The sequence below is a fragment of the Penicillium griseofulvum genome, assembly GCF_001561935.1.
Source record: "Penicillium griseofulvum strain PG3 chromosome Unknown contig_91, whole genome shotgun sequence".
Lineage (NCBI taxonomy): Eukaryota > Fungi > Ascomycota > Eurotiomycetes > Eurotiales > Aspergillaceae > Penicillium > Penicillium griseofulvum.
Genome location: NW_024467450.1, coordinates 894480 through 921720, shown reverse-complemented (window position 1 = coordinate 921720; position 27241 = coordinate 894480). Strand labels below are relative to the sequence as shown.

The 27241-nt window shown below is 49.4% G+C and overlaps 6 protein-coding genes across 6 annotated transcripts; 3 read left to right on the top strand and 3 right to left on the bottom strand.

Annotated features, from left to right (window-relative positions):
* Positions 1-363: 363 nt before the first annotated feature.
* PGRI_066420 (transcription factor domain-containing protein) lies at positions 364-5047 on the top strand (the record flags this gene model as incomplete). Its single annotated transcript, XM_040794356.1, has 11 exons — positions 364-861; positions 913-973; positions 1037-1269; positions 1328-1534; positions 1628-1724; positions 1782-1913; positions 2522-2584; positions 2644-2755; positions 2840-2962; positions 3020-3581; positions 3635-5047. 11 exons carry the CDS (start codon positions 364-366, stop codon positions 5045-5047), a joined length of 3501 nt encoding a protein of 1166 aa, XP_040649606.1.
* A 470-nt stretch (positions 5048-5517) lies between these two features.
* PGRI_066410 (putative C6 transcription factor) lies at positions 5518-7891 on the bottom strand (the record flags this gene model as incomplete). The annotated part of the gene is made up of 5 exons (XM_040794355.1): positions 5518-6443; positions 6493-6601; positions 6772-7504; positions 7551-7588; positions 7682-7891. 5 exons carry the CDS (start codon positions 7889-7891, stop codon positions 5518-5520), a joined length of 2016 nt encoding a protein of 671 aa, XP_040649605.1.
* A 2940-nt stretch (positions 7892-10831) lies between these two features.
* On the top strand, positions 10832-16336 carry iml1 (GTPase-activating protein IML1; the record flags this gene model as incomplete). The annotated part of the gene is made up of 1 exon (XM_040794354.1): positions 10832-16336. One exon carries the CDS (start codon positions 10832-10834, stop codon positions 16334-16336), a length of 5505 nt encoding a protein of 1834 aa, XP_040649604.1.
* A 667-nt stretch (positions 16337-17003) lies between these two features.
* Positions 17004-19588, top strand: PGRI_066390 (putative sugar hydrolase; the record flags this gene model as incomplete). The annotated part of the gene is made up of 6 exons (XM_040794353.1): positions 17004-17036; positions 17098-17212; positions 17265-17328; positions 17405-18060; positions 18119-18396; positions 18452-19588. 6 exons carry the CDS (start codon positions 17004-17006, stop codon positions 19586-19588), a joined length of 2283 nt encoding a protein of 760 aa, XP_040649603.1.
* Positions 19589-19945: 357 nt separating this feature from the next.
* Positions 19946-23569, bottom strand: PGRI_066380 (uncharacterized protein; the record flags this gene model as incomplete). Its single annotated transcript, XM_040794352.1, has 1 exon — positions 19946-23569. The coding sequence occupies one exon, from the start codon at positions 23567-23569 to the stop codon at positions 19946-19948; it is 3624 nt and encodes a 1207-aa protein (XP_040649602.1).
* Positions 23570-24790: 1221 nt separating this feature from the next.
* Positions 24791-26994, bottom strand: PGRI_066370 (pre-rRNA-processing protein ESF1; the record flags this gene model as incomplete). The annotated part of the gene is made up of 2 exons (XM_040794351.1): positions 24791-26850; positions 26928-26994. The coding sequence occupies 2 exons, from the start codon at positions 26992-26994 to the stop codon at positions 24791-24793; spliced, it is 2127 nt and encodes a 708-aa protein (XP_040649601.1).
* Positions 26995-27241: the final 247 nt, after the last annotated feature.

Genomic DNA, 27241 nt, shown 5'->3' with positions numbered 1-27241 from the left:
ACAATTTACGTAGCTAAGCCGGAAATAACACATGAAATTCGACCTCACACGGTCTCTATCATTTGGTTCTCCCTGCTATCCCTGAATATTTTGACATGACACCCTTCAAATACGAAACGAAGAAGTCGGCCTCCTAAGCCGATCGCCCTATCCGATCCACATCAGAGGAAAGTGCTCCACGCTAGAAAAAACCATGCTTCGGCGATAGCTTCAACATGCCGAGAGGGTTTTCATACAAAATGTCAACTGAATCCTGTTGGATTATTTTCTGTGTACATTAATTTTTAATTTAGAGGTGCGGAAGCCATCAGTCAATCTTTTACATCGACTATATACCATCTAAATTCCACTTAACATCCCATCATGGAATCCAGACCAGATCTCGAGTCCCAAAAACCAACCCCACAGGTCGATTCTCCCCACGACTCGGAATCAGAAGACGATTTGGCTTTAAAACCCCAGTTCTCAAATGCCTATGGTATTCCAACATGGCACAAATGTCTCATCCTTTTTATCGTCAGCTGGATGACCTTGGCTGTCACATTCTCCAGTACTTCACTATTGCCCGCAATCCCGGAGATCGCTACCGAGTTTTCTACTACATCGGAGATTCTCAATGTCACCAATGCCGGTGTTCTGATTGCCATGGGTTTCTCGTCTTTTATTTGGGGTCCTGTCACTCACCTGTTCGGGCGTCGAAATGCCTATAATGCAGCTATCCTTGTGCTTTGCGCATGCTCGGCTGGTACTGCCGCCGCAATCAATTTGCATATGTTTATAGCAATGCGTATTTTGGGAGGTTTTACAGGTACCTTCTTCATGGTTGCTGGGCAGACTATTCTTGCCGATATCTTTGAACCGGTACGTTGGTGTGATTTTGAGTGTCTTCTTATTACTGACAGGGGCTCATAGACTGTGCGTGGAACGGCTGTTGGCTGCTTTATGGTTGGATCTGTCAGTGGGCCTGCAATTGGTATGTTTTAGCTACTACTATATCTCGCTTTCATTGGATCTAAGTGATTAACTGTCTAATTAGGACCCTGTATTGGCGGCATCATCGTCACATTCTCCCAATGGCGCATTATCTACTGGCTGCAGTTTGCGATGACTCTACTCGGCCTCGTCTTGTCTCTTCTTTTTGTGCCGAGTATCCAAGAAAAGAACCGGATCATGGACTCCAACAAACCCTGGAAGCTTTGCACTGTTTTGAGCATGTTCAATCCTCTGCGCATCTTTCGTCAATTTGTGTATCCCAATATCTTTCTTGCAGTAAGAATTACCTGCCAGTGCTGGAATTTTATCTTGTAAAGTGACTAACAAGCAACAGTGCCTCACATGTGGCCTTCTTTCTACATTCCAATACGCACTTCTCACATCAGCCCGCTCAATTTTCAATCCGCGTTTCAACCTGACAACTCCACTCATCAGCGGCTTATTCTATCTTTCCCCTGGAATAGGTTTTCTAATCGGTAGTGTCGTTGGCGGCAGGCTGTCTGACCATGCCGTGAAGAAATGGATTCTTAAACGAAACGGGGTGCGCCTACCTCAGGACCGCCTGAACAGTGGTCTTGCCACCCTTTTTGGGGTCGTTCCAATTTCAACCTTAATCTACTGCTGGACCTTACAGAAAGAAGTGGGTGGTATGGCTGTGCCGATTATCGCCGCTTTTTTTGCGGGCGCAGGGCTAATAGGTGCTTTCAATGGGCTGAATACTTATTCGGCTGGTGAGTATTATCCGCCCAATACACTGGGTTTTTCAAAACTAACCATCCACCTTATAGAGGTTATGCCGCATGTGCGTTCGGAGGTTATTAGCGCAAAGTATGTGGTGCAGTATATATTTGCTGCTGCTGCGACGGCGGCTGTTGAGCCGGTAATCAGTGCTATCGGGGTAGGATGGACATTCACAATATGTGAGTTTTCTCAATGATATCATGGTTGAATCGTATCTAACCATATGTTCTGCTCAGGTGTATTTCTCGCTATAACAGGTGGTTTCTGTGTGCTTGCTATCACTAAATGGGGCATTGATATGCAGCAATGGTCTGAAAGGAAGTTCAGCCTCGATGCGAAGCCTTGATCACAGGGATATAAGGTTTTCTTTTTCCACTTGCATTTATGTCTTTGCATCCTAGGCGATACGAAATGCCTGCATGATAGTTGGTTTATAGATCGCGATAGAGTCTAGATAGACATGACTCGATGATTTCGGAACAATAATAGAATTTAATACCAAGGTATTCGGAATATAGGCGGAAACTCCAAGAAAAAGACATATTCTTCGTTTCTAGTTAAGTAAAACAATCTATTAAGCTCACAGGCCCTCCAGAAACTACTTGGTCGCTCCAGGTTAAAAGGCCCGGCCAGAAAACTGATTAGTCAGCTCCGACTCGGCAAAATCCCAAAATTGCCGAATGCTCGGCGAGACCTTCCAAATCTCCGACCGCATGCAACCGATTTATTCTTTTTACACAATTTGAAAAGTTCAAAAATAGTGATTTGTCACTATGACACGGAAAAGGCGTGCTCTTACACAAGAGCAAGAGCAAGAAGGTCGGGACTCCCAAAAAAGGATATTCGTTGCGTGCGTATTCCAGATGCTTCACACCAAAGCCGTCAAGAACTGACACACAGCATTAATAGCTGTCAAAGATGCCACTCGCATAAAATTAAGTGTTCCGGAGATCAGCCGTGTAGTAAATGTCGCGCAGTGGGACTCGCTGATGAATGTGCCTACGCTACTCGGGATCGTCAGGTGAAAGTTAGTGAGAAGTATGCAAGCAAGCCACAAATACCATTAGACCAAGCCTCTTCAAAGCTTGTTTATCACATGTGTCAGATCAGAAGCTAAAAAGTATTCTCCGATCAGCTATCTAGATCAGCTCCTTGCAGAGAATCAGCGGCTCAAGGAACGATCGATCACTTCGGCTCAGGTCACCGAGACAAACGACCCCTTGCAGAGGTAGACATCCCTTGGCATTCCGATACATGACCCGCAACATACTGAGATCTCCAACAGAGGACCTTCCAGGACAGCAGATGTCCCTGATGGCACAGGCATTCAGAATCCATTGATTGGAGATCGAGCCTGGTTCCACCGGTATGATCCTTCTTCCCCGCCAATCTACATCGGCGAGGCGGCATGTTCAGCGTTCGCAACACGGTTTCGGCGTTTCTTGTCGGGGAATAGTGCGATGCCACATATTCCACGAACACAGTATGAGCGCGAAGAGACCATCGCTGCAGCGAACGAAGCCGATATCCAGTGGCCGAGTCTTCACCATGCTCGGTTGTTGGTCCGGATAGCAATCCACCAGATCGGGCATCTGTACCACCTCATGATGCGCAAGTCGACATTAGATAAACTGGAAGAGATCTACCAGACACAAGACTTTGACTGCACGGCTAGCAAATGTAAATTTTTCGCCCTGTTCGCGTTCGGCCAGGCGTATTCAATCCGATCTGAGCCCAGTTCTGGCTCCAGGGTACCAGGCACCTCATACTTTGCTCGAGCAATGGGATTGGTCCAGATCTTGCCGGAGAGAACCAGTGTTACACACTTGGAAACCCTATTACTGTTGGTATGTGGCTCAACGTGTATTTTTCGACGTCAAAATACTTATCATATCCCAAGTCTCTTTTTTCATACTATCTCAACCGGCGTCATTCAGCGTATATTCTGATTGGAAACGCCATGCGGATGGGTTTGACAATTGGCTTGAATCATAATATCCTAGAATCACAACTCATCGACCCAGTGGAGCGCCAACACCGCATCCAAATATGGTGGACAATCTACATCTTCGACAGGATGTGGGGATCAAAAATGGGCCTCCCAATGCAAATTCTCGATGAAGATATCCACGTCGACATGCCGTCAACCATCTCCCCCGAATGGCGCCATGGAGAAGAACTTTCCGACTCGGAATACATGACCGCCAATATCAAGCTGGCACGCATAGTTGGCGAGACAATCACCAAGCTATACAGCCGGAGAAAGTACCAAGAGACCTTCCTCCAACGCGTTCAGAAGCTACTCAAATCCCTGAAACACTGGGTAGAGACACTCCCCGAATCACTGAGACTGAACATGGAAGACCTAGAATCGAGCAAGAAACCCGTCGTCTCCCTCCACATGGCCTTCAATCAATGCGTGATCTTAACTACGCGCCCAACGCTCCTGCACCTCCTGATGACACTAAGCAAAAAAAGCAAAACCGCCAATAGTACTAGCGGAATCGGGATCGGGATCGGGACGGAAAGTAGCAGCGAAGACGTATCCGTTTCCCAGCCCGTGCTCACTCTAAGCGAAGCATGTATCCATGCAGCACGACACTCTCATTCGATGATCCTGACACGGTGGATCAACGGATCCATGCCGACTTTCGGCTATTTCCACGCCCATTACCTCTTTTCCTCAGCATTGATCTTGGCAATGTCCAGCTTTGTGCCGATCGGCAGTCCGACAGATATGACGGGATTCGACTCAGCGCTGGATCTGCTACGCTCCATGACCGAGAACGGGAATCTGGCTGCGGCGGAATTTTATCATAACCTCGAGCAGGTGAAGGCTTGTTTAGCTGTGTATCAGGGTGCGAGACATGGCGATGGGAGTGCTGAGATGGCCGCTGGTGGAGTGGCTCCTAATATCAATGCTGACGCTAGTGGTAATGCTCCCTCTCGTGGTGGTGCACTAGCTTTGTCTGGGCCTTCGTCAGATTTAGCAACAGCTACTACTCCCTTTTTGAACAGCTTGCCATTAAATCCATCGACATCGACATCGACATCCATACACCCGCCGTCCTTGATACCCGCAACACATGACATCCTCGCTTCAGCCACCACCCAACATGCCCACAGCCATGGCATCAATGCATACCCATACCCCTTAAGGGATACCGTCAGCGGATATACAACCGAAATGGCGTTTTTAGAGCCGACCATGCAAGATTTCCTTGCGCAGTCGGATATCGATCTTGGGCTGTTGCATCCTGTTGATACGTTCTTCAACGAGGCGGAGAATTTATATACATGTCATGAGTTCTGATCGGGGTTAGCCAGGGTAGATGAGATATTGATAATGATATACACACGTTCTAGACCTTGTTATTCTGGTCTTAATGATTTGATAAGTGACTCAACTCTTAAGGTTTAAAGATGGTATTCAGGTAATGACACTCTATCGTGTGTACATATGTACTAAAGAAAGATCCTTGTGGACTCAAACAAAAGAGCAACCTTATGAGACAGCAAACTATTGAAATAAGACGAATCGACTTGGGGAAATGCATTGATGAAGATAAACCGAAATCACGATCGAAAAACCAAATGAACGAAAAATTCCAGCGTCACAAGGGACGCGTGATGACAGAAGAAATTGCATGGTATATGTCATTGAACCCACATGTACAGCAAACAAGAGCAGATGAATCGCTTAGGGTCGCTTTACCCCAATCAAGCCGGGGTATAAAATCAAACTCCTATATCTACACGAGATAAATTGAAAAATATATGTGTCTAGAGTTCGGTTTCAACGTCGAACCCAAACTTCGAGCCATGCCGTGAAACAAGATTCATGCAGACAAGCCAGGCTCGCTGCGAACAAAGGTCTTTGGTCGACATCTCCTTCAACCAGCGAATTGCTTTGTTGATCTTCTTGGTGATATAAACAGCCTTGGTGGTGCCTTCGTGAGTGCGCGTGAACAGCTCGGTGAGAAGGATGGTAGTCGACTGCATTATGTTGTGCAGGATGCACCACCAAGGGGTAACCCCATACAGCCAATTCAAGTCTGGCTCCTCGGGTAGCAGTACCAGCATTTGATCTGCCGCCTGAGCGCACAAGGCTGCCATATGTTCACACACAGTTCCCGGGGAGTTTGCTTCAGATGACTGAGATAGACGGCGGATACACGGCTGCAAGATGATCAGTTTGGTGGAGTAGAACCCGAACGCAAGACTAGCACGCTGTCGTAGAAATTGATGGGTTGTGTCTAGCGTTGTGAAATCAAACTCCGCTGGGAGACGAGACAACCAGTTATCAGCATGGTTGTTTAATGTGGAAATGGCGGCTTCAATATCATGCCATGACTGTCGTATTGCTCTAGGAGCATAGAGGATATTAATGGCCTCCCGCAAGAGGTGAGCTAAGTCCACTGCGTACAGAAAGTATAGCGAGCAGTTGGGTGTCACACTCTCCACGCCAGTCTGACTGCCCCTTTCTTCTTGTTTCTCATTGTCGGTCCCTTGCTGCCCTGGGGTGCTTGGAGTCATGCTCTCCCTTGGTAATGCCTCCACGGGATGGGAAATCAAGGAGGCGTAAAAGGTACTTCGAGTCTTTTGGTCGGTAATAAGTTGCACAACGCGCTTATCCAAAAAGTCCTCCTCGGCAAAGGGGACAGGGAGGGGGGTGGAACAAAAAATGTCCGCAGTGCAAGGTGGACGGCCTGCCATCTCACATAGCACAGTATCTAATATAAACAGCCCCCACCAAACCCGACATCGAAGTTCTTTCGAACAGTGTGTAATGCTCTCGCTCTCGCTTCGAATGTTTAAACCCATGGTCACCGCCGATCGAATCGCAAGTCCAATGAGCCTCCAAGACCTAGATAAAGATGCCCAACAGATTAGAAATGAGTCTAACGCAGAAATAGACAAGGAAGGGAAAGGAAAGACCGACCTGTTTACTTGGCCAACCGATAGGAGGTAAAAAGCAGCTAAGCCCTCCACCTGTGCCTGTTGCAAGTCGGGATGATGTAGCAACGTGTTACCTACATTCAGCCTCCATGCCCGTGCAAAATAGGTCTGATGGTCATCGCAGTTTGTTTGGTCCTGATCGACGAGGAAGGAATGTCTGGTCGCAATGGCAAACACTAGGTTGAGCACTATAATCCATCGTTTTCCAGGCCGCACATTGGGATTCGCATAGAAGGATCGATACTGGTTCAAAAATATTGCCTTTCCAATAATCGGGAAGGTATGATGAACGATGTGAAAGTAGGTGTCAACAAGCCTGTTAGCGATTTGTATTGGAGGCCGGCGTACGAGGTCGATATCGTCGGGAACCAAAATTTCCGAGTTATCTTGGAAGTAGTTCACAGAAGAGATCGAAGGGTGTACGGGGGTCTCTTTCGTTATTTTCAATCTGTTATGATCAAGGCCACGTTTGAGTCTGTACAACCATACCATCTCCGAATGTTCGCCCACAAATCCTGTCGCCTGGACTTTCTCATCTCCGTTGAAGTCCTCTTCAGTGTAGTCTCCAGCCGAGGGAATAGATACACCAGCATATGCGGGAGAAAGGATTGAGTGATTGATGTGGCCTGATGGTTGGGTGAATAAGGCAGGGATATGGACAGAGGGAATGGTTTGGGTGAGTGGAGTGCGTGCATTTAGCTCTCTCAGTGTTTCATCGACCTGCTGGGCCAAGGAGACATCAAGCTTGGGATAAAGATCACGGAGCAAAGCATCAAAGGTTTCAACCCGTAAAGTCAAATCATTCAGCTGCCTATCAACCGGTTAGGGAATATTAAACTAAAGAAAATGTTACGTACTTCGCCATCTTTTCTCTTTTTCGGTCGCCATATGAGCACTGGACGCCAGAATCCAGGCACCGATTACAGGATGGGCGATGGCCACTACATTTGGCCTTTTGTTCACGGCAATTTTCACAAGCTCGACTGACTCGACCGCTGCTAGTCCAACTACTGGGTTGTGAGGTCCGAGGAATAGCCACCTTGGGATTCACGCGGTCGCTGAGATGGATATCACGGCCAGGGATAGGTCCGGTAAACTCGACGTGAGAAGGTTGCGGGTATCCAGGCATAGCCCAGTCGTAATTAAATTCATTTTCCAGCGGATAGTCGAAATACGGGGCATTAAAGTTCTCACTCATATCGTTGGAATATCTTCGAAAGGGTAGGGTTTATAGGAATGATTTTTTTTTCCGCGAGACGCGAGACGCCCGGACTAGCGGCTCGAGTAGGCCACACTAGAAGACCGCAGAAGAAGAACCCCCTCTCTTTTGAAGAATAAAAAAAAAGTCAAAAAATCATAAAAAAAATACGAAGTAGAAGATCCCCCTACAAGTGGATATTCACAAGTGGGTTTGCGGAAATGGGGCCTTCTGGTATGCCGAAGCTCTTTGCCGGTTCGCCACTAATAGCAACGATAAAAACCAATAAGCGCTTGGCTTTGAACTTTCGTATTTTTAAACGCATATTGTAAGCCCTTCAGACATTTGCGTATAAAGGCATATATATACGAAAGAGTCTTTCGCGGTTTCCGTTTGAGGGACTTTGACAGTATAAAACCTATCTGATAGGCTACGTGAGACTGATTGATAGTCTCCCTATCATAAGGGATGGTTCTGTCGTGTACGTTCCGTGTACCGCCCTATTTCGGACCGAGAATCACCGGTATTCCAAATCTCGATAGATCGGCATTCAAACGACCTTCCATTTCATGAACATTGTTTTGACATTGGATACCGTCTGCGGTGAGCTTGCCGCCTAGGTTTCCTATCTCCCCTTTCAAGGCTCTTGGAAAGGGTTGAGCAGTTGTTGTGCCTTCAGACCCCAGAAACACCGAAGCTCAGAATAACGCCCGAGTCAAATGTTCAATGCTTTTCAATCACGTCTTCTTTTCCTCCCCGCTTGCCTCGATTTGGGTTGGTCGGTACCCATTCACCATCAAAATGAAGTCCCACCGATGTCGGCACGATCAAGAGGCAAGCAAGACAACAAATCATCACAACTCCATTGTTAGTAGTATCTTTTTGTGTTTTTTTCTGACTCCCTTGTACCAACGGTTCGACGGGCTGTGTTTGATTACGCGCTCGGGTTTCGGCAGACAGTTGGGCAGTTGGATGTCTGCAGCATTGCTAGCACCGCCTGTGAGCTGCAAGGTATTTCGGGAACCAGCATTCTGCATTGAGAATTCAAATGAAGATACCACTGTAAGTCTGGAGAGAGATGTCGTGATGTGACCGTGATATGACTATGACGTGTCCGTGATATGAACTCGTGGTGCCCAGACCTCATTGCACGCTCTGCTCAAGACTGTTGGATATGACCTGGTCGTACTGTGTTCCCACGGGGCGATGAGGGTGTTTTTAATACCCCGAGGGCACGTTGGAAGCATGGAGGAGTGTGCGGTCATGCCGGACAAAGGTCGACGCGTGGGTGCGCCACCCGACAGAGAGGCTTAGGTGTACTAAGGAAAAGAGCCATTGTCATGAGCACGACATCAAAACAGAATGAAAAAAGAGGATTCTTTACTTACATGAGAAAGGCCAAACGATTAATGGCAATTGGCCTCAACCCTTGACGCGCTCGGCTTATTTTTTTCATGATTTTACGGCACTCTGACAGTACCCATGACGTGCACCAGTCACCAGTGAGCCTAGGCATGAACAACTTGGCCGAGTATAAAACATAAAACATTCTCAGGGCATCCTATCCGGGTACCAGAAGTTACAATATTTATAATTTCGAAACTTCAAGATGCCCTAGGGTGCGAGGATAGGGATAGATTAGGGAGTAATGCGCCCGTTGTTCTTGCTTTTTCTGTTAGCGCAACATGCAAACACCTGCCATCGGTCAGTGCTCATTCTAGGGAAACCCCAGAGATCAATTGAAACAAACGGAGATCTGTGTTGGGGATAATCAAAAACGTTGCTCAAATTGGGTTGTGAGGCAATAGACAAGAACTTAGGGGCCACCCGGAAATCAACTCCGCATCGTATGCAACCAATTAAGTAGACGCGACGGGTCATGAAGAGACCAATATCCTTCTACCGCAGGGGCAAAACCCGAATTTTCGATCTAAGATCAACGGCGTGAAAAATCCTCTCAAGGAAATTAAACCTAGGTCTTTAATCTACTCAAGGGGATTACGGCCAACACTCAAACTAATGAGACAGTTACCCTCCATTCCTCCTGAGCACCAATTGAGAGATATGCCAAGGCAAAAATGAGATCGGTGGCTCAAGATTTTGCCTCTTCGGTCAAGCTTGTGTCCAGTTGAGTGTTCCTCCAGTATGGGGGTTTCGTGGTGCATGTACATGTATGTGTATGTGTATGACTCCAGCGCCGATGGCTCGATTTGAGATATAAATGTCGATCTAACAAGGCCATCGGAGCATAGGATATTATGATCGATCGGTTCAGCCCTCATCTGTGCGCAATACAATCCTACTTTTTGCTACTTTTGTATGGTACTTACATCTGTACTATTTACTATGCACGATCCTTACCACCGCTTTTCTTGCTTCCAAATGTTATCTTCTGATTCTGTCGCTTCTGTTTGGTCAATCCCACCTGCGGGCGTATTTAGCCGACCATTGTTACGAATCCAGCCCAGCGAGATACGTTCTACCTGTGGCAATGCAAACTACAAAACTATGTTTCAAAGCTTCTTCCCTACTGTATACAAAGAATATGCGCCAGATTGTCGGCTAGAACAGGTCGTTGATATCCATGTTTACTCTCCATGTAGGGCTGGGCCGGCTGGCTCTAGAAATCTGCAATTTAACAGCAGTTGACTGATTTCTCCACCATTGGCTCTCAGCATAGCGCAAATATTCATTGGCCATTGAGTTGATTAATTCAATTCAATTCATATGATACTTGAAAGTCAACAGCTGCTATTGTATGGTGCGATATGGATCGATGTCTAAATTCTGCCTCAGGCATGAACATCATGTGATGGTGTTGATTCACGTGACCGTCATATCTCCCCTTTGCAAAGGCTATCTCTTTCAAGAACTCATGGGCGCAGTCTGATATTTGAATTAACTAGCTTCAGTGAAATGCAACCATAATAGCAAACAGAAATGTCTTTGCGCGGGCCCATGCGGCGGTCGCACCTGAGACAAGTGAGCGCTGCGAGCTTGGAGAGCAGCTCCACTCACTCACTGGAGACTGCGAACCGTGACCACGACCACGACCAAGCCACAGATGACCGGACTGTCAGGCTGTCCTCAGCAAGCTGGACACGGCATCAATGTGCGCTTTGGGTTCACGATGAGACGTTTTCGCGCGAAGAAATTTTGTTGAATCCATCGGCTTTCGGCGAAACTGAAGTGCAAGTTGGTGATGTCGTCGAGATCCTGCCCATGCGGGGACCTGGCGATGCCGGCTATTCTAGTATAAAGCCTGACGCAGCTTTGAAAGCTGCTCGCGAAGGTCATGCCGAACTCAACTCGGCGACTCAGGCGGATAGCACCTCAAAATTCAAGACTCCGCTGCAGAGCCGTTGTCTATTCGTGGTGAAGGCCTTACCACCAGAAACCAAAGCTCGAAATCCTCAATTAGAGATTTCAGTGACAAACAATATTGCCAACATATTTGGTTTCAAGAACAGAACGCAAGTTCTATTATCGATTGTGGATCGAGATCAATGTGCGGCGTCTCATGTCGACATCGCCTTTCGCGATCAATACATGGTCCGATCGGACATGTGGAGACTAGTCATGTCAGAGTTATCGGATAAAATCATATACAAAGGACAAAAGATCATGTTCATGGGAAGCATCAAAGCCACTGTCAAAAACATCTTTATCCGAGAAAAGAAATGTCTCTCGGGATACTTCTCGCCGAAAACGATCCCTATTTTCCGAAGCGAATCCGCCAAATATGTCCTATTCATCCAAATGTCGAAAGAAATGTGGGACTTCGACTCGGAGGGGACTGGTGACATCCTCTTCAGTCGGGTTATCAATGGTTTCCTGCCGGAACTCTTCAAGAGATGGGCCAATTCGGACGCAAAACATCTCGTGACGATTGTACTGTTCACTCGAGTCGAATATGATAGACCTAGCAACCCAGGCCAGCCTAAACTCGGCACCGCGAACTTGAACAGCAAATCCAGGCCAAACAAAGTTCCGACTCGAGATTTCTACCGTGTGGTAGTAAATGACATGGCAAGCGGCCACTGGACAACCATCTTAGACGAGTTGAAAAGGGAATTTAGGACCTTTTTGCGAGATGTGTCAATCCTGAAAACGGACGACATTGATATTGCACCCAGCAGTGGTAACAAGACCCATTCCAAGCCATACATGGCGACCATTGCCGGGCACCCAACTTCAGCACTTCGGGGAAACATCTTAGAGGCCATTCACCTCGCCTCTGCTCACCTAGCTTTCGACCATATTGATCGAGACATGGTCCACACCGGCACCTCAATCATTGTTATTACCCCTGGTAGTGGCGTTTTTGAGGTCTCTTACGAGTCTCTGGCTTCTACAACAGAAGCCCTTGCGAACCGAGGCATAGCAATCGACTTGGTCTGTTTGAGTCCGATGCCTCTCCATTCTGTGCCACTCTTCAAGTACCGGGAGCCAGTGGAGCGAGATACTGGGGATTCGGGACGGGCTAGACCCAGCGAAGCTAATAGGGATAGGATGTCTTCAGAGATTCACCATTCCCTATCAAGCATTGTTAGTAGATCATCATATCTTTCTCCAAGCTCATATATGTCTGCGACCAGAATGAGGGCACGGGCGACCCCTCAATCCAAAGAGTGGAGCTTTGGTATTCCCCATTGGCTTGACATATCCTATTGGAACCCCGAAACATACCGAGAGGCCCGGCGAATCTTGAAGAAAGACCCAAACGCGCCTATCTCGCTTACTGTTACTCGACCATCAAAGGCGTTCACGCCACGAGTGCGCATGTACGAGATCCAAATGATGGGAGTCATGGAAAGTGAACAAGCAAACATCACAATCCCTTACCTAACTGAAGGGCGCAGTGGAACAAAATCTCGTGGGTCTTGGCCCGGTTACAGTTCAGCTAGTCGTGCTCCCCCTAAAGCCCGTTTCGCGAATCCTTCATCTTTCAAGGCACAGCTTAGTGATAGCCTTCGCCCGGGATCGTTTGTTCAAAACGCAGCGGACCAAAATGAGTCGCAAACTCGAGATACACAGAGCTCACGCAAGGCAGTGATGTCTTGGATGGACCAATACGATGAAAACCTTTTCGCTATCTCTCCGAAACGGCAGCAGGCTAGCAAAGCGCCTAAGGCAAAGCGCCCCAGTGAGTCAGAAGTCCAGGCTGCTGGGGGCGGAGTGCATGAACGGCTATCTGCCCGCTCTATCACGCGCCTCCGCCATCATGAAACGAATCCAGCAGACGAGAATGACTCTGTGCACTCTGGGCCTCGAAGAATTGACTCGAATATGACCACACCAAGAAGCCCAAGCTCGGGCAAGAGCATGTCTCCCATAAAACCAGCACTAAAAAAAACGCCGGCTCCAATCGCCTCACGGATTTCTCGGACGATTAGCTTCGCGCTTCGAGGCTTGAGCGCTACTCCCCCGAGAGCCTTGGCAAGCACAGGGGTCAATGTGGAACATGCAAGCGCTCTGCCCATGACAAACCAGAAGACTCCTGCTGGCTCGATTTCGGATTCCAGAAGTATCACTTCTTTGAGCCCGTCAGAAACAGCATCGACTACATCAGTCTTCGAGGTTCTTTCGACATCTTCAACACCCACCAAGTCATCCCAGACCCCTGCTAAGCCGATTTCCATCAAAATATCTCCCAAAAATCCACCAAAGGAATCCGAACAGCCAGAGCAGGTGGGCCCCCATGGATCACTGCCGCTGGAAACGGCAACGAACGAAGTCGGTCGGAACCATAGTGAAGATCATCCGAACGATCACAAGGTCGAAATCACTCTGAACCATAGTCCACGTGAGCCATATGCGCGGGGCTCCCCGAGCAAAGCTTTGTCTCCCTGGGTTCGGTCTGTCAACCCATGCAATACCCCCAAAGACGTGCTTCGGGATACTAGTTGGTTTGGCCGTTGGCAACATGCGTATCCTCGCCCTCCACATGTGGCTGTGGTGAAGTGGAAGAGCTTAAAATCCCCCGCGGTGCTTCCATTGACGACGGAAGAATTCCCGACAGCTAGTGTGCTTGCATCCGACTATCTACAGACACCATATCGTGTCTTCCCAAATGAAGATTCCGAAGGCATTGAAGCACCAAAGACACGTGGAGTACTTTTACGCGAAATGATCTCGCTACGGCTTTCCCATGGCTTCCAAATAATTGTTGGAAAACATGTGGCTGAGGTCTCCGCGCAGCCCGCCCTTGAATCATTGAACGTCTTCGATTTCCGAGGTCTAGAGCGCGATGGGCTCACAATGTTTCTCTCCAAGGGCAACACGATTCATCGACTCGTCTGCATCCAAGATGGAGAAGTTGAAGTGACTCGCTTTACGCATCAAAACTCTGCGGTTATTACTTCTCCCAGGAAGCCTACCTTTACTCTCTATCAACCGGCGATGAAAACAATATTGAGCGCGGAATATGAAGTGAAGAATATCAAGCTGGATCCAACCTCCGAAGAGTACAACTGGAACTATGCCGATAATTATGTGGCTGGTCATCGAGACTATCTCCAAAACCCAGCACAACAGCTGCACTTCTGGCGAGTCCGTTACGTCTTGATTCCACTTCAACTTCATGCCAACTCTCGGCGCAATTTGCAAACTTCGCATGAAGATAACGAGGAAGAAATTCATTTGCTCGGCATCAGTCAATTGACCCATATCTGGCAACGGTACAAATACGTGTCGCCAGAGGAAAAGCTTTTCGAGACGTCAAATCCCAAGCGAGACCAGAATCCTTTGAACATCATGTACCAAACACGCAATCCATCGGAAATCGTTACAGCAGAGCTAGATCGTTTGCTTCTCACTGACCCAGGACTTGACAACCCTCCTGCTCAGCTCTTACCAGAGTCGGAACTGTTGGACAGATCTAACATCAGCCTTATGACTTTGGCGCAAATTATCCAGGGCGAAAAAGGTGTCCGGATGATGGACCGACGGTGGCATTGGAGACTACACTACAACTGCTTCATCGGGTTTGAATTCACAACCTGGCTGTTACAAAACATACGTGATATCGATACCCGTGAACAAGCAGTCAAATTTGGCAACGAATTAATCGATCATGGCTTGTTCCAGCACGTGGAGAAGAGACACAATTTCCGAGATGGCAATTATTTCTATCAAGTATGTGCCGAGTATCGTGTCACTCGTCCAGAGTCTCGAGGAAGTTGGTTCCCTCAGCTTAGGTCAGACAAATCAATGCCGTCAACACCTGCCATCGGGACAGCCAAGGACTCTCCTGCCAGCCTCAAAGCTCGATCAGACAGCATCGACGAGCGCATACCACAGACCCCTAGCACTCCTTCCAGGCCGAAGAACAAAGTCGCCATCATGCTATCTAAATCCATGAAATACGATGTTGATCCGCGCAAGCGGTCGAATCGGCCGGAAGTGGTTGACCTTCACTGGGACCGACTACATAACCCCGAGAATTGCTTCCATATCGAACTCAGCTGGATGAGCACGACCCCCAAGTTGATTGAAGATACCGTGCTTTCTTGGGCCTCGACTGCTGACAAATTCGGGCTGAAATTGGTTCAGGTGCCGATCGCCGAAGCCTGCGCCATCGACAAGACGCAGCCATTCCGGAAACCCTACGAGATCAAACTCAAGGTCCCACCACCCAAAGGACCACTACACACAGTGTTCAATAATGCGTCATTTGCGCAACCGGGACCGCCGGATCGCCTCTACTACCAGAAGGCCATATTGCGGAAATTTGATTTCGTACTAGACTTCGAAGCCTGCTCTGCATTCCCAGCAGACGTTGAAGTATCCTACTCCTGGGGGAAACCCGATTACATTTACCCGCAATTCATCCACCGAACCGGAAGCATATTAGCGCAGATCACCGACGAAGGCGATTTCCTCCTCCTTGCCAACCGGCTGGTGAGTACCCGCAGCACGGCGAGTCGAGACGCAGGCCGGTTCGAGAATCACAATCGGTCGGAATTCCGAGGCCGTGCACCGAACCACGATGGACTTGACCGTGTCTCACCTCGACTTTCTCCAATTACCCGGCCCGTCCACGACATTGGCAGCATCGGCAGCCCAATTACCCCATTGGGATCAGCAACCATCGACTCAGCAAACCTGTACCGAGCCCCGGAACACATTCTTAACGGCTTGGCTGAATTCTGCAACGATGCAGCCCAACTGGAGCAGTTCTATTCGGAATCGCATACTCGTCCATTATCCACGAAGGTGGAATCGAGTACCACAAACCTAATGGATGCATCGATCCCATCACTTGAGCTTCCTGCCAGCGTAGTCAGTCATCATATCTCACCGCCGCCAGGATTGCCATCCCGGATCACCCGTGAGTCCCGCGAGGGCCTAATGTCACCGGAAGTTACACGTGCCAGGGCTCGAGGAGAAAGTCTCAGCTACAATGCAAGCCCTAGGAGTGGCAGCTTACGACCCTTGATCTAAACATCTAAAGATACCCATGCTCTGATGATTTTGGACCCAAATGAAATGCGATATTAGCTATATATATTTTTTGTAAAGCAAAACCCGTCAAACGAACTTGATTTCGACCTCCATGTTCTCCGTACAACATATATTTCCTTTTTCTATTTCTGATCTCGATTTGGGATCTCGATTTGGGATCTCGATTTGGGTGCGAATACCAATATACTCGTCTTTTACCTCGATTCAACACGATCCGCCCCCTCACTAGAGCAAGCCACCCGTCGATTTAGCCTGATATCAGACATTCAGCCGGCATTCTAACCACGTGCTCTGGTTGGCCGACATCCAATCCAACAGCGTCGCCAAACTTCCGAAGGATTTGCCCCGCCTTTATGTGACCCCAAGCTCCAGAAGTAGTGGAGCTCTCTGCTGGCAAATGCACGCTATTCGAAATCAGTCCATGGCGGACGATACGCCGTGTCGAATGGAGAAGTCAGGTGTTCTCCAGGGCGTGCCGGTGTCAAAAAGAGCTTGACTGTCCTGCCATGTCATTCAATTTCTTCTTTCACCCTGCTTCTCAATTCTATTCAAAGCTCAAAGATAGCCACCAGGCAACTCTGGGGTAGCTCAGAACCGAGTACAAGAACAAGGATCTCAATTGATATCTCCTCCCCTTCCTCTCAAGATGAAGTTCACCGCGGGCATGTGGTGCCTGCAGGTAATTTTAATCTCTTAATGGGTTTGCCTTAGAATGAATACTGATATGCAATTGGATATAGGATGGCGTCAACATCGAGTGGATGAGCAACGTGGAGCGATTTTCAATTGAAGATGACTCTGTCAGTCTGCTGTTGAATAAGTTCCAAGCACACCGAGGACACACCCTCAATTCGCGTGCGTTCTCAATTCTCCCTTGGTAAATCCAGAAGCTGACACACATCTACAGCAACTGTCTCCGCGCGGGTCACCTCACCATTAGAGGGAGTTATTGGCGTGAAGCTTGTCCACTGGTAAGTACCTGAAGGGCTCAAAGCGGAGCTCCGAGTTCTTGCAACCAGTTCACCACGGTATACTAACAGCATGAAGGGACGGCCAAAACGACAATGGTCCTCACTACCATTTGAACAAGGCCACCGGACACACCAAGATCCAACACGATAAGGACGAAAAGAAACTCAACTATACAAGCGGACCACTCAATCTGGCTGTGAACACCTCTGCCAATGATCTGGCCCTAGAATTCCGCTCTCCAGCCGGTAAAAAATTGACTGGCCAAACGTTCCGTTCTATCGGATATGTGCGCGACCAGCGCACTGATAAGCATCGTTATGATGACGGCATCTACGCCGAGCGCCAGGGATATATGCTTGCAGGCCTTGATCTTGGCGTTGGCGAGAAGGTCTATGGTCTTGGAGAGCGGTTTGGCCCTCTTGTCAAGAACGGACAGACTGTTGATATCTGGAATGAGGATGGCGGTACCTCGTCCGAGTTGGCCTACAAGAACATCCCCTTCTATATCAGCTCTAAGGGATATGGTGTTTTTGTCAATCACCCTGGCAAGGTTAGTCTGGAGGTGCAGTCTGAGCGCACGACTCGCGTCAACATCTCTGTGCCTGGCGAGGAAATTGAGTACTTTGTTGTGTATGGAGCTACACCAAAGGATATTCTGAATCGGTATACTGCTTTGACTGGCAGACCTTCCTTGGTTCCGTCGTGGAGCTATAACCTCTGGCTTACTACGAGTGAGTTCCGGATATGGCCTTGGAAAGCTGGATGAAAGAAGCTAACATTGTTCCAAAGGTTTCACAACCAACTATGACGAAGAGACTGTCACTGGCTTCCTTGATGGATTCCGTGACCGTGACATTCCGCTTGGTGTCTTCCATTTTGATTGCTTCTGGATGAAGTCTTATCAGTGGTGCGACTTCGACTTCGACTCGGAGATGTTCCCCGATGCCTTGGGATACCTTAAGCGTCTCAAGGAGCGCGGTCTCCGCATCAGTGTCTGGATCAACCCTTACATCGCTCAGGCATCGCCACTATTTGCGGAGGGCAAGAAGAACGGATACTTCATCAAGGTATGTGGCACACAAGAGAATTATATCCGAAGAAACAACCCCTAACAATCCATAGCGCACCGATGGCTCCGTATGGCAATGGGACATGTGGCAAGCGGGCATGGCCGTGGTTGACTTCACAAACCCCGCCGCCTGCAAGTGGTACAACTCCCACCTAGAGCGACTAATGGAGATGGGCGTCGACAGCTTCAAGACCGACTTTGCCGAGCGCATCCCAGTCAAGGGCGTCCAATACCACAACGGCGCCGACCCCGAGCGCATGCACAACTACTACGCCCTCCTCTACAACAAGGTCGTGTACGAGACACTCAGCAATCGTGTCGGACGCAACCAAGGTCTCCTCTTCGCCCGCAGTACCGCACCAGGTGGGCAGGCGTACCCCGTTCACTGGGGTGGAGACTGCGAGAGCACATTCGAGGCTATGGCAGAGTCCCTGCGCGGCGGATTGAGCCTGATGCTGTCTGGATACATTTTCTGGGCATCTGATATCGGTGGATTCGAGGGAACGCCTCCGCCGGCGCTGTACAAGCGCTGGGTGCAGTTCGGACTTATGTCGACTCACTCGCGTCTGCATGGATCGTCTTCGTTCCGTGTGCCGTGGATCTACGGAGAGGATTGCTCGGATGTGCTGCGGGACTGCGTTAAGCGCAAGATCTTGCTTACTCCGTATATTTTGCAGGAGGCACTGAAGGGCCATGGAAACGGCACACCACTTATGAGGCCTCTTTTCTTGGAGTTCCCTGAGGATCTTAATACATATGCTGTTGATACACAGTATATGTTTGGGCCGAATTTGCTAGTTGCACCAGTGTTCACGGAGGAGGGTGAGGTTACGTTCTATGTGCCTCAGTCTTCCGATGATGAGGCTGGAAAATGGATATCGTGGTTTGATCATTCCAAGTCTTATGAGTCTGGTCGTTGGTACACAGAGACTCATGACTTTGATACCATGCCCATTTTGATCCGTCCCGGCTCTGTTACTGTCACCAATCCCACGATCAAGGCCCCTGAGGATGATGCATTGTCTGGAATTGAGTTGCTAGTCAATGGGCGCCTACGGAGTGAGATTACAGTTGAGATTGTCAACTCGGCTCAGTCAGATGAAATCTTGAAGACTATCCAAGTTTCTCCTACTGCGGATGGAAAGGTTGAAGCGAGTGGCCACAGCGTGAAGTTGGTTTATGTTTCCTAGATTCGAATCAAATAGAGAATGAACTGCATGGAACTTAATATCATTTGCATCAATTTGGTCCATAGTCATATTAAAAACGTAGGGGAAGAGCCCCCACAAGTAGAACTAAACTTCAGTACGAAGTGGGTGGGTATCATATTCAAAACAGGTCGCAATGCAAGAGGCAAAGCCAAAGAAAAATCAAGAAAAATCAAAGAGAAAGGTAGTCAAAAAAAAAAAGAAGCCCAGGCCTGGTGCCATACCGGGCGAGACCATATCACTAAGGATTGGGCAGCGGAAAGAAAAAAGAACAACGCACGAGTATGCATGGATATGCAAGGAGCAAACGTAAAGAAATCAAAGCCTGGTAAAGCAGAATCACCAAACTTCTTCAACGTCAAGGAGCCATTTTCGGATTCCTTCACGTAACGTATTATCAGCACCTGACTGTGCTCGTCTCCGCTCGCGGTCGGCAAGCCCGAGTGTGCTGTCCAGATCTTCACGGCAGTGTTCAGCGGTAACGAGGCGGACGACTTCTTCCAAGGCCCCGAGCACCATCTTGCGGCACTCACCACGAGGCACCTCAAGGGGAGGGGCTTCGTCACCTCTAGAAGAGGGGCCTTTATCTTCAGCTCTACGAGCACGGTTGGGGGAAGGGGCACGCGATTGTGCCATTGACGAGTAACCGCTCTGTCCCAAGACACGCTCGACAGCATCAACTAGAACCCCGTCGAGGTCCATCACAGGTTCCTCGATAAACCGCTCTTCCATAAAGCCGTGGTCCTGCCCATCAGTGGCAGGCGCGTGAGGTTTATCATGCCCAGAAAAGAAGCTAGTGAATTGGGAGGCCGAGGCACCTCCGGTAGATCCACGGGGGGTATCGTTGGCAGGGGAAGGAGGCGTATGAGGAGCCCCAGAACTGTGACCCACTATGATCTTGCGTCGCAAGCGGAGTCGTTTCACCGTAGAAGCCTTGGTGTCAGCAATCAAAGTCGTCGCAACATCTACCCATCGCTCTGATCCGTCCACATCGGATGTGGAGGGGATGAACGGGGATGGTTCAGCCCGCATTGCCCGTTTTATTTCTGCTTCAAGAGAAGCGTAAGGCCGGACCGCTTGGAGCGAGAAGTCCTCATGGAAAAATTTCAGCCAACCAGCCACATGGGCAGTCGGCCCATCGCTATCCTTCATGATACCGGGAAATCCGGAGCCACTGCTGTGTGTAGAAGCAACTGCATCCATGCTGGTGACGGAGGTTCGGGTCTTCTTTGGCGAGGCAATAGTTGAATCGCCGGACGAAGAAAGTGACATGAACCCAGGTAGTGGAAGATCGACATCCACAACTCCTTCATCTGCTCGGACTGACAGCTTCAAGGGGGATTCCCGAACTTGGCTAGTGAGTGATGACGGCTCTGGCGAGGCAGCCTGAGTGTTGTGAGGAGCGGCAGCGGAAGCAGCTGGAATTGAGATATTCCCGCTAGGAGCTGTCTCGGGCCGATGCTCATCCTCATTTTCAGTCACTTCCTTGACCATTTGGGTCAAAGTGGTGGACCCGCGCCTAGCAGGACCAGAGATTGTAGAAGCGGATCTTTTGCGAGCTTCAGATGGGGAATATGGCTCGCTACTTTCGGTAGATGAGCCTTGACCGGATCTCCAAAGACCAGAGAAAATACCTCCCCAGCGACCTCCAGCTGAGGAAACACTGCCGTTTGTGCTCACTGCAGAGCTATCGCTTCGTTGAAGGCTCTTCAGTAGAGTTTCTGATGCTAGGCTATCGTTGCCTTCTGCTGCGCTGCGCTCTGTTCTAGCCTGGGTAGAATGGCTTGGCTGAGAAGTAAAATGGGGAACAGGAACAGTGCTACTCTGAGTGATCATCGAAGTAGTGGCTCCGCTTGTATTCATGGCCCGAGCATCTTTCGGATGAATGTTTGCACCGGGAGGTTTGATGGAGCGAGCATCGGACCCTCTACGGGCCGAGACCGAGGCCGGGTGTTCCGCCGGTTGGGTTATTTCAGCTCCATCTAATGACCGCTGGGCTGTCTCCTGAGACGAAACACTCACTGATCGTTGGTGACGATCATTATCGCCCATTATCATTCGTTGAGCACGAGCTCGTCGCTCGATCGCTCTGCGGAGAGATTCCTGGCGAAGGACAGGCACAGTCGGTGGGCTCTGAGAGACAGCACGCATTGAGGCCGATGTGCCAGGCCTAAGAGGGGAAGGTAACGGCTCTATGCGTTGTTTGGAGGGCAAGAAAGCGGCTAGTAGGAATACAAGGCGGCGAGCAGTCATCTTATCTGGGCATATAATGACTGTTCTGTTTGCAAGAATGAGTTCACCATCCTGCTGCGCTTTCTGTTGCTGGTTATGGCGTCGACGATACCACTCTGGGCCAAGGCTATTGAGCCACTCGGTATGATTACCCAAGAACGCTGTCAAAACAACTAAGAAGAAGAAGTTCTGCTCTTTGTCGCCCAGACCTCGGACAATTGAGCGGCCTTCCTCCCTCCAGACGCCCCAGCGACTCTGTCCAGTGACCACATATGGGGTTTGAAGAGCAAGGCTGATTCGGCGAGAGCTGCGAATAGCTTCTTCTTTGAGCTTCGAGTTGACCGATAAAATGTTGGCAGGCAAATGGACAATGGTCTGGTTGGTCCGCTGCATATTGGGTGGCTTCGCGGGCTTTGGGTGTGGCCCGGATAAAGAGTCCACTTTCTTCAAAAGGAAGAGAATTTCGTTGCGAACAAGTCTTTCCAGGTGGGAGAGTGTACGTGTGATAACGTCCCAATGATCAACTAACAAGTCCAGACGCTCATCCAAACTAGCCGGAGGCGAGGCAGAAGATAAGCTATCATCAAAAAATCCACCTGGCCAGCGGTGGTCAGAATCCAGCGAGCTTGAAAACCTTGGCCGAGGAGAATCGGGGCCTGGTGTACTAAATCTTGATACAGGACGTCCTGTATTCCGTGGCAGCAAGGGAATCTGAATCGTAATCGCAACCGCGTACATGGGTGTTTTCTTCTCCTTGATTTTCTTGCGCTTAGAAACATCCGGGAATGGGAACTCCATCTCGGGCAATGACTCTTGGTAGAGAGCATTGGCGTAGTCATTTCGTTCCGCTGATGCTTCCGCTCCTTCGGGAAGATTCACACTAAACATGCGGGTCAAGAGAACTGTGACTTTGGAAGGTGGCTTGTCCTCCACTGCTCGGGTTACTCCTATCGGAGCCGAGGGACTCCCCGTGGTATAGGCCCGGGAAAGTGGACTGCGGGCAGCAGGTGAAGCGCTTACCCCGGTTGCCGAGTCTTCATCAGCAGAAATTATGTGCATTTTCGTAGATGACCCCCGGTAGCTGAAGGCGCTACTGCCAAATATGCAGTTCAGAAGGCCGGTATCATTGGAGTCGGAGTGTCGCGAGTGGCCAGGGTCATGCCCTATTCCAGGTGGTGCCAACGTAGAGCTACGGCCTCTAGCCCGCGAAAAGGCACCGGAGCTGGCTGGTGACGACCTTCGTGCATCTGCAGCTGCGGAGAGGGGGCTCGATTCAATGAGGGAGGATTGGGTGAGGAGATTTCGACGTGTTCCACGAGAGAGGCTGGAGACTGCCCGCGTGTGTCTCTGGCCGGACTGCTCACTTCCTTGTGGGTCGATTCCAAGACCGGCGGGGGATGAATCAGACGCACGAGTGTCAAGTAAGACACATGCATCTCGGTCGCCCAATGCATTTTGTGCAACAATCACACGAAAATCTTTGATTGCATCCAATTCCATTCCTCCACGATCATCATATGCACCAGCGGTCGAGGCATTCGGGGAATTAAAGGTCGTCTGTAATGGGAAGGCATGGGCATGGGAACGTCGAAGAAGGCTGGCGTCGGGAAAAAGAAGACCAGAGGTATGTTCCTCCTCAGTCACAGACTCAAGAGGTGTTCCATTGCTTCGTCCAGAGTATGCCGCCGGGTTTAGAGTCGAGGCAGCGGTACTCAAGAGTCGGCCAAGCATGGTGAATGAGAACGGGGAAGACCCGCGGAGAGAACAGGTGCTGAGTGAGTTGGGGGACGCAGGGAAAAGAAAACGGGCCGGTCGAATCACGCAGTGTAACAATGGGTATCAGACAGCTAGCGATATCTAGGCTGCATCCACCCATAGCTTAATTCAACGAAGCAAGAATCATCATCTAATGATGAAAGGTATTGAGAATATCCTAGATTATGGGAGGGGAGGAGTGGAAGGTGGGATGAGGTGCAGCAGTGGGGCCTGGATCAGCAATTAAGACTTGGGAATTGGCTTTGCACCCACGAGGACTCCACAGTCTGATCTGAATTGTGTAGAAAACCAAGAGGTCAAGTGAAATAATCCCAGAGCTTCTTAAGGGACCCAGTCTATTGAACAGAGAAACCACCCGGGGCAGTGGAGAGGGAACGTGAAAGGGCGGTGAAGAAGTCACATGATCTCAGCCTCAAGATGTATAGTGCGCGATAGCGACCTTCAAGGCTTTGCTCCTTTGTTGTAGAGTCGTTTCTCTGACTCTAATGAGTGCAGCTCTAGAAGTATCACGGGGTGCACAGCTTGCAGTGTAGAAAGACCCTCGCTTCACCGAGTATTCTAGCCTATCGGAGGTACATGCAATGAGAGCTATTACCAATCACTATCACTGCTTACCATGTCGCTATTTTCTACCGTGCTTGTGTCACCGTATAGTTGGGCTTGCAAGCAATCGTGTTACTCGGGGCGCTGATTTGTGTGATTTGAGACGGAGATGAAATTGGGATTGGAGGAAAATGATTTATTTGAAAATTACTCATGTTGGACACATGCCATCTCTACACCGTCAATCATACCTCGTGTGATACGAGGATTATGCCTGCAACCCCAGATACCACACCTCTCGACAGGCTCTATAATAATCATGTTTATAAATACCCCGGTCCTAGGGAAAAGGGACACTCCAGGGCTCTTCATGTTGGCTACTAAGCTTATTCTGTCCACGTGGTTCCGCTCTTTAGCCGGTCCTTTTTCGTGTATCCGTTTCCGTTTACCATTCCCATCGTAGGAAGTTGAAACGAGACGGCACATTGGTTGTCATCTATTCTGAAAAGGATGTTACTAGTATCTAGTTTCATATTGCCAATGTAGATATAAAGAGATCGTATTCCACAGTTCAATTTCTTTCATTGAACTCCACTATATTAACTTCCAAATCATTTCAGTTATACTGTACTCTCAGTGAGAACGCTTGACTTTTGCCACCAGTCGCTTCAACTCCTCGGAACTAGACTCCTTGGAGGACTTCTTCTGCTTCTTCTGGCTATCCCGGCTCTCTGCTGGAGCCTCCGCCTCCGCGTCATCACCGGTACGTCGGCGCTTACGACCCTCGTCCAACAGGGCCTTCATGCCGGAAGTCGGCTTAAACCGGGGGTTGGTGGGATCAATGGCGAAATCATGGGTGTCGTACAGGCGTGAGAAACGAGGGTCGCTGACGTTGACTTCAAAGTCATCTGTCTGGACAGGTTCCACCTTCTTGCCCTTCTTGCCCTTGCCCTTCTTCCGGGCCTGTTTCTCGGCTTTTTCAATCTCGGTCATATCGAAGTGCTTGATGTTGACCTTTTGGTCATCTACCATCAGTAGCTCCAACTCAGCCCGTTGAGCAGCTGATGCGGCTTCCTCAGCGGCACGCTCCTCGCGCTTCTTGCGCCTCTCCTCCTTGCGTCGAGCACCTGCCGTAGCTTGTCCAGTGGGGTCATCAAAGAACGGATCATTGAATCCCATCTCTTCTTGTTGTGGCGCCTCAGCGGGAGCAGCCTTGTTGTCTTCACTGTCTACTGCGGCGTCATCCTCTGAAGCTGGCTTGGCAGCCTTGAGTTTCTCCTTTCGGCGCTTTTTGCGCTCACGCTCCTTCCGCACGTACTTGTCAATGGTGCTTTCTTCAATCTCCGGTTCATTTTCGAAGATGGTATCCTTGCCATGGCCGCCAGCCAAGCCAGATGTGAAAGTAACCTCCATCTCGCCGACGGGGCGTTCCGGCTTAGTGCGGGTAGGCTCGGCGCTCAGACCCAGCAACGCACGCATGCGCTGCCTTTCGGCCTCTTTTTTAGTTAGCTTTGTGGTCGAGGCTTCCCCGGCGGTATTATCGACAACTTCGACGCCTCCGTCCTCGTCATCTGAATCTTCATTCTCGGAACTGTCGCTACCGAGGTATGCTTTCAGGTCATTCTCGTCAATGTCCTGGCGTGAACCCCGGAAGGCACGTGCCTGAGCTTCTTTTCTTGTTTTATCGTCCGCGTCCCATGTCAACTTGACCTTGCTGTGCTGCAAAGCATCCGTTACGAATTCAGTAGGCTTGTAACCATCAGGGATCCGAGAGCACTCGTCCCGAGCCTTGTCATCTGAGAAATCAGTGTCGTTAGGAACGAAGCGAAGATCGAAGAAGTTGGCACTGGATAGGTATTCGGCGCCATCCACCAGATCGTAGACATGCTTCGCAACGTCCTTTGATGAAAATTTGATAATAGCGTAGTAATACCGCAGTCGGTCGAGCTGATACCGCCGTAGCTGTGTAGAGTTGAATTCTTCGCCGTCATCAGCCTTCAGCATGGACTTCTTAATTTCCTCCTCCTCCTCATCGGAGTCAAGTTCCTCCTCTTCAGAATCGTCGCTGGTGTTCTTTTTCTTCTCGGAACCAAAGATCTCTTTCGGGGGGCCTTCAACTTCCTCCCTCTCCATGCGCTCCTTTCCAAATTCGCTGGGGTAGACTGTGGCATTCAACACCCGCCCCCCAGACGGAAGGAAGCTGGAAAAGACAGCCATCAAGTCCTCGGCACGAATGTTTTCCCAGTCGAGGTTGACGACAGCTATCCGATTCGTCACTTCCCCGAGTGGCACTTCGGACCGCTGGTCGTCCGGGAACTCGATCTCATCCTCCACCTCGTCTTCCTCTTCGCTAGAGCTTTCTTCTTCGGATGATGAGGACTCAAATCCACCATCACGGGCAGGATCGTATGAGGCAGTGTTGACCCGTTTCAATTCTTTCTGGACTTCTTCGTCGTCATCGGCGCTGTCTTCATCCTCATCTTCGTCCTCGTCCACCTGGTAAAACTGCTTCAATTTTTCCTTGGTGTCATCTTTTCTGAGTTTTCGTCCATAGCGATCGACAGGAGCGTTGCTAGAGAAATCCTTATCGTCTAGCACATGCGCAAAGCGCTTATCGAGTTTGACATGAGTCTGGCGTTTGCTAGGAAGACGGTAGCGAGGATCGGTCTGGATGTTCGCAAAACGAGGATCCGCTAAAATGATACCAGTAGTCAGTAATCACGGTCCTGCGGTTTCCTGGAGACAAGCCTTAAGCTTCCACTTTACGTACTGATCGCTGGACCAGCTTCGCCTTTGGGCTTGCCGGCCTTGGACTTTTTCTTGTCTGAGCCTGCCATTGTGAGAGCTGGGAAATTTCACTTTGCACACCACAAGGACACGATGAAATCTTTCCAATGCCTGGATATCAATAGAAATCGTCGGGTTCAGCAAGTGAAAATCGTCGAGGCCGATAAATTATTTCTTTTTTTCTGCCCGCCGAAGAAAGGGCGGTCAGGCACGTGTATTCCCAAAACGGCAAGTCTTATTTTTTTACTTTCCCAATGCCATGCAAAACAACAAGACAACTTTAGAACATAAATTGTA